This window comes from Nyctereutes procyonoides, unplaced genomic scaffold (genome assembly GCF_905146905.1).
Source record: "Nyctereutes procyonoides isolate TBG_1078 unplaced genomic scaffold, NYPRO_anot_genome, whole genome shotgun sequence".
Lineage (NCBI taxonomy): Eukaryota > Metazoa > Chordata > Mammalia > Carnivora > Canidae > Nyctereutes > Nyctereutes procyonoides.
In genome coordinates, this window is record NW_026575051.1 from 48633161 (window position 1) to 48639288 (window position 6128).

At 47.6% G+C, this 6128-nt stretch overlaps 1 protein-coding gene across 1 annotated transcript in view; it reads right to left on the reverse strand.

Moving 5' to 3' along the window:
* Positions 1 to 5806, reverse strand: part of UBE2J1 (ubiquitin conjugating enzyme E2 J1) — a 29863-nt gene extending 24057 nt beyond the window's left edge. The window contains exon 1 of the mRNA XM_055330456.1: positions 5593 to 5806. Within this exon, the coding sequence (XP_055186431.1) occupies positions 5593 to 5623 (31 nt within the window). The 5' untranslated portion in view covers positions 5624 to 5806. The remainder of the gene's footprint in view (positions 1 to 5592) is intronic.
* Between the last annotated feature and the right edge of the window lie 322 nt (positions 5807 to 6128).

Sequence of the window (6128 nt, forward strand, 5' to 3'; positions counted from 1 at the left end):
GGAATGACTAGAGATTCCCACTGGGACAGATAAAAATTTGAGGAATCCTGGGAGGGGAGTGGAGACCAGAAATACTTCAAGTTATTCTCATAGTCTGTCACGTTTGGAAGCCATTACCCTAGAAACTAGGTTGAGTCTCCTTGCTGGAAGCCCTCATAACACTCTGTATTTTATCTTTTATAAAGTTGATCTCACCTGTAATTACTTAACCCCGATCTTTCCTGTTAAACAATTTACTTCACTGCAGGCTCCTCAGGGCTTAGCAAACAGTAAGCACTCAAATATTAGTTTGCTTGAATTTTACTATCATCTCCTCAAAAATCTCTAAGCATCTAATTAAAATGGTTTTCAAACTTATCTGACAATAAGATAAAATCCTTTGTTAAAAAAAAAAAAGCTTCATGAGAACCTCAGTGTGTAAAAGAGGTAACAGAGCTGCTCTGATTGAAGAAACCAGCGTGGGGCAGCCCCGGGTGGCTCAGCGGTTTAATGCCTCCTTCAACCCAGGGCGTGATCCTGGAGACCCGGGATCGAGTCCCACATCGGGCTCCCTACATGGGGCCTGCTTCTCCCTCTGCCTGTGTCTCTGCCTCACTCTTTGTGTCTCTCATGAATAAATAAATAAAATCTTAAATTAAAAAAAAAAAAAAGAAGAAGCCAGCATGGAAGGGCTGTTGACCCCTTTCGACCTAGTCTATGGAAGCGTCCCATAGAACAAAGATGGAAAAACTCTGGTTTAGAGCCACACAAAAATATCATTCTTTCAAATTAATATTATTAGACTTAATTAAATTTTGGAATCTGTCATGAAGTTAATTTATTTGGCTGCTGTTGGCAACCAAAGATGCCACGGAGATTGTTTTTCCTTCATTCCTCAACAGTTGGCTGAATAAGCTGAAGAAGTCAGATTTTATGTCATTCCATACCCTTACCACATTTTCTCTGCCTCTCTCCCACTCAGCTCAGTTCAATAGGAGAGAAGAAAATAAACACCCAGTAGTACCTCAATATTATGAGAGATGTAAGAAAGGGTCAGAATTGATTTAAGAATGTATTTAAAGGAACAATCATTTGCTCAACAACTAAGCATGCTGATTTTACTAGCTCATATAGCCATAACAGGCCATACAGTCAAATAGTAGGCAATATTAGTTTAGTATTTTCATAATTTTTCCCTACATTTACATATATTACAAAACCGTAGTGCAAAAAAATATGGACTCCAAATTACAGCTGCATCAAACTTCTGGCTCTAAATCCTTAAATAAATCACATAATTTTATTCTTCTTCAATGTTTGTATCTAGTGAATGGGAGTCAATGATTTCTTCATATAATTCTCCTTTCTCCCTCCCCCTTCCATGGTCACAAGTTATTAAAGTCAGAAATAGATTGGGATATAAGGCTCTCTCCTTGGTTCAAAACCAAGCAACGAACATATGCAGTTGGCTTCATAGCATGGCTCTCTGGTTCCCAAGGAGAAATATTACTGCTATGGAACAGTCAAGTTTCAAAATACTGCCTGGCAACCGGGGCTAGTGCATAATCTGCCACTCCTGATACTTCATCTCTTGCTATCACATAGTTAGAAAACTTCTTCTGATCAACTGCTCTCTTATCTTTGCAAGATTATTCAAGAAATTCTTCTACCATGGTGAGATAAGATGTGCCAGGGAAGGGAAAGAGGTGGGAAGCACCTGCATGCCTGCTCTTGTTCTTTTCTATGGAGGCCACATAATCACTCTAGATCCAAGCTCTAGGCTCCTTAGGCCCAAGCATCTTCCCATGTCCAGGCTCCACCACACCAGGCTTACACTGGGCTTTGGAGACAAAGCTCTAGCTAAAGAGATCTTTTACAGGTTGCTGTCTCTCATGGATCTAACTTCTCTTGGAAAGCAAATATCTTAATATAATCAATCTCCAAAGCATAGATAGGACGCAGGATCAGGTATTTTGAGGACATGAATTCAATGTTTGCTCCCCAAGTGCCTCTTCCTGCTCCCATAGTGAAGGCCTTTAAGCAAATGTTTAAGGACTAGTGTTTCTGCCCCAAATGACCCTACAAAGGTATCCATTCAACAAACATTTAAAGAATGTCTGAGTGATGCAGACAGAAGAATAACCAAGACCTGCTTCTTGCCTTCAAATAGCTCAGAGTGAGAAAGATATGAAAACAATTATAATACAAACACGACATATGTACAAATACAGGGACTACCTTATAGTTTACATAGTGGTCAGCTGAACAAGGCTGAACCTTAAAGAAGCTTGAAGAATAGGAATTTCAGATGGATTAAAGGGAAGCCATTCCAAGCAGAGGTTCCAACAGGTCTTTATCAGGGCATACATAGGGCAGCACGGGTAGCTCAGTGGTTTAGTGCTGCCTTCATCCCAGGGTGAGATCCTGGAGACCTGGGATCAAGGCCCACGTCAGGCTCTCTGCATGGAGCCTGCTTCTCCCTCTCCCTGTGTCTCTGACTCTCTCTCTCTCTCATGAATAAATACATAAAATCTTAAAAAAAATATATCAGGGCATACAGGTGAGAAGAGTTGCTCCATCTAGAAAGTCACTTGGAAAAATGGATACATGGCAAAAACGCAAAGGAGAAAAAAAAAAAAGGCAAAGGAGCAGTTGTGGGAAACTAGGTTGGTGAGAAAGGCAAGGATCAAATCATGAGCAGCCCTGTAGGTCAAGCTAAACACTTTACTTTGAACTTTATCCTTAGGTATGAGAAAGCTCCTGAAAATTTTTCAGTGTGAGGAGTGATCTAATCAGTTTTGTTTTATTGGATCTGGTGACAATAGTGACTGAATAGATAAAAACTTATTGTGTGGACTGGTACCATGTGAGAATGCCTGTGTGTGTGCGTGTGCGTGTGCGTGTGCGTGTGTTCCTGGCTAGGAGGTGAAGTAAAGGAGTAGACCAAGAGATCAAAGATGATTCCTACAAGTACCTAGTTGCTATTAACCCCTGGAATAAGGGATGGGGTGCAAGTTTGGGGGAGGAGAATAAATTGATGAGTTCAGTTTATTACCTTCTAGAGATTTTTTCAGTCTGTGGGAAATTCATACTAAGGGCATGGGTGGGAGAAGCTCCCAGGTTTTTGATGGAGATAGTAGGATCCTTTGCACTCGTTTCTTATGTACCAATCACCTGCTAAACATACCAATAGGCCCCTTCTGGAGAAAGCTGCCACAAGAGATCACACATGGGTCTTCCTACTTTGTACTGTGAGACCCTACTGCCTTGGCCAGAGCAGACCCAAAAAGGGACCAGGGAGCTTGATGCAGTGCAACTATTGAGAGGCTACGTCAGAGGCTTATGAGGTGGCTCTCTACAGAGCTCTCTGCCCATCGCCAAAAGTCCATTCGAGAAAAGTCACAAAAAATTAAGTTTTCCCACTTACAAAATGAACAAATTACTATCCACATGCTAGCACACTGGCCCTTAACCAGTTATGGGTATTCTCTTAATTGAACCATCCATACCTCTAAGACAATTCCACATTAGAGAGAAAGGGTTATATCTCTTACATTGTGCAGTGCTTTTAACCACTTTTTTCCACATATGCATTGCTCCAAAAATATCACAGCACTGAAAATAAAACAAAGGAAGGAAGCATTTTCATCGTGCCTCCTAGCATTTCTAGTGCATCCCATATGTCATCTAATTCACCTTCACTATGAACTCCAAATGATCCATACAACAAAGCAAACAAACAAAAAAGATTTTTAAAAATCATCTCGCATAGAACAGCAACACCACCTTTGAGGAAATGATACCAAAAAAGAGGAAGCAATTTATAAACATGGCATGTCGGCCAAAGCTCAGCCAGCTGGTAGATCCTACACTTTGGAAATGCACAAAATTCTGGAGAATTTTAAAAGTTTCTCATAACCTCAGGTCTGATGACCTTTTGAAAGTGAGCTATGTGCTCTTAACAACGTCTTGGGACCCACCAGTTCTCCGTTCCAGAGACTGCACTATTATTTTTGTTTGCATTATTCTCTGGACACTCCACGAAGTCCCTCAGCTGTTCTAAGGAACTTGGTATCATGTGACCTCTAAGGAGTCACCATACATGTTTACCCACATAGTTTCATTTAAATCTATGAAAATCTAAACAATTTAAGCATCCTACCATCTAATCTAAAAGCGAAGGTTTTCTTTCCCTCTTTCTTCTTTTACTTTCCTTTTTTCCCCCTGGGGGTTCTTAAGAGAAATTATATGAATGCATTTCTTGGAAAGGCTTTGGGCTTTCCAAGGCTTTTCCAAGCCTTCACCAGATTTTAAAAGCAGTCCATGCACCCTCAAATATTATGATCCATTCTACACACTTGGTCAGCTAAGACTATTTCTCAGCCCGACAGCACTCAAGTTACCAACACTCTGTTCGATCAATATCCCCAGACTTTTCTGGAGTTCCTACACATTAAGTATTTCTTAAAGATCAAAGATTCGCAGTGTCAGCTCTATTCCATCGGGATGCTAATCTTGCTGATTCCTACGGAAAAGACGCTTCCTTGGAAGGAAGACCTAAAGCAGCAGCAATATGTGCTCAAACCATCACTAATATTCTAGGATTACCATTTAGAGCTGAACTGCGGAGTTTCTCCCTCTTGACAAACTTATCAAGGTGCAGATAAAATGAATACCACTTACAAAACCTAGTGGTTTATTTCCAGCCTGCCTTAATAGGAGAGAGTGGCTTAACTTTTCTTGCATCTTTACAATGCACCAGAGAAGAACTTGAGGCTGGGATTGTCCGGGCTGCTATGTGAATGGGGCTGGGGCACTAACCACAGGAAGTCTCTATGACGGAATATCGAGATCTATCATCATGTTAGTCGTCACGGCAAAAATCATCTTAGGGGCAGCCCGGGTGGCTCAGCGGTTTAGTGCCGCCTTCCGCCCAGGGCGTGATCCTGGAAATCCGGGATCGAGTCCCACGTCGGGCTCCCTACGTGGAGCCTGCTTCTCCCTCGGCCGGCCTGTGTCTCTCATGAATAAATAAATAAAAAAAAAAAATCATGGTTAGCCCCAGAGTACACGGCTCATCTAACTAGTTTTCTGAGCTCGCTGGTTTCCAACAGGGCACTTCTTTATGTCTGTAATTCCAGTCGCCCCAAATGCTGCAAATGGGAAATTCAAACAAGCCGGTCCTCACACGCCAAGTGAGTCAAACAGCTAATAAAAGTCCCGTGGCGGCGACGAAGGGACGGCGACGGTCTGTGTTCCGGGACCGCAGGGGCTAGCTGCCGCCCACGGAGGACATCACCGTGACACCTGCTCTTGGCGAGGAGCCTAGGGCCCAGCACTAGGCGCCCACGATGACGGGAGGGAGAGCCCGGGCGCCGCGGGGAAGCGGCCGGTCCCCGGGGTCGGCGGCGGGCGCCCGCCCTGCGGCCTGCACCAGCCCGGCAGGCGGCGGTCTCGCGTAGAGCGCGAAGCCCCGCGGCCGAGCGGCGAGTGCCGGCGGACGCGAGGGAACCGCAGCGCCGGGCCCGGGAGCCGGGGGTCGCGCCGGCCCTGCCCGGCCCGCCCAGGGGCGCCGCCCGCCGCCCGCCGCCCGCCGCCCGCCGCCCCGCTCACCCGGACTCTTCAGGTTGTAGCGCGTCTCCATGGCCGATCGCCGTCCGGGCTCCGGCCTCCCGGCCCGCCGCCTCCACCTTTCCGCGCCGCGGCCGTCCGGGCGTCAGCGCGGCTCGGGCCGATTGGGTCGGGCCGAGGGAGCCTCCGCAGACGCCGCCCAGCCCCGGCCCGGACTGCGGGCGGGGCGCGGGCTTCGCGATGGCGCCGCCTCCTCCGCGGCTCCCCCGCCTCCCTGAGGGCCGGGCGGGCGCGGGCGCGGGCGCGGGCGCCGGCGCCGGCCGCGGCGTCGCAGAGCGGGGCGCCCGGGCTGCAGGTCAGCCTCGTCGCCTGGCCGCCGGCCCCACCCCGCCGCGGCCGCCGGCGCTGCGTCACCCGCCCTCGCCCGGGTTTGTGAAGTTGCCCTGACGTGGCGGCCGCTTCGTGGCGGTCGGTCGCCGCCGGGGTCGCTCCGGGCTCTGCAAAAGCGGGCGGCGCCCGGGTCCGCCTCAGGCTGCGGCCCCGCCGAGCCCGACCTTTCGCGGGTGGTGAGGGGCGCC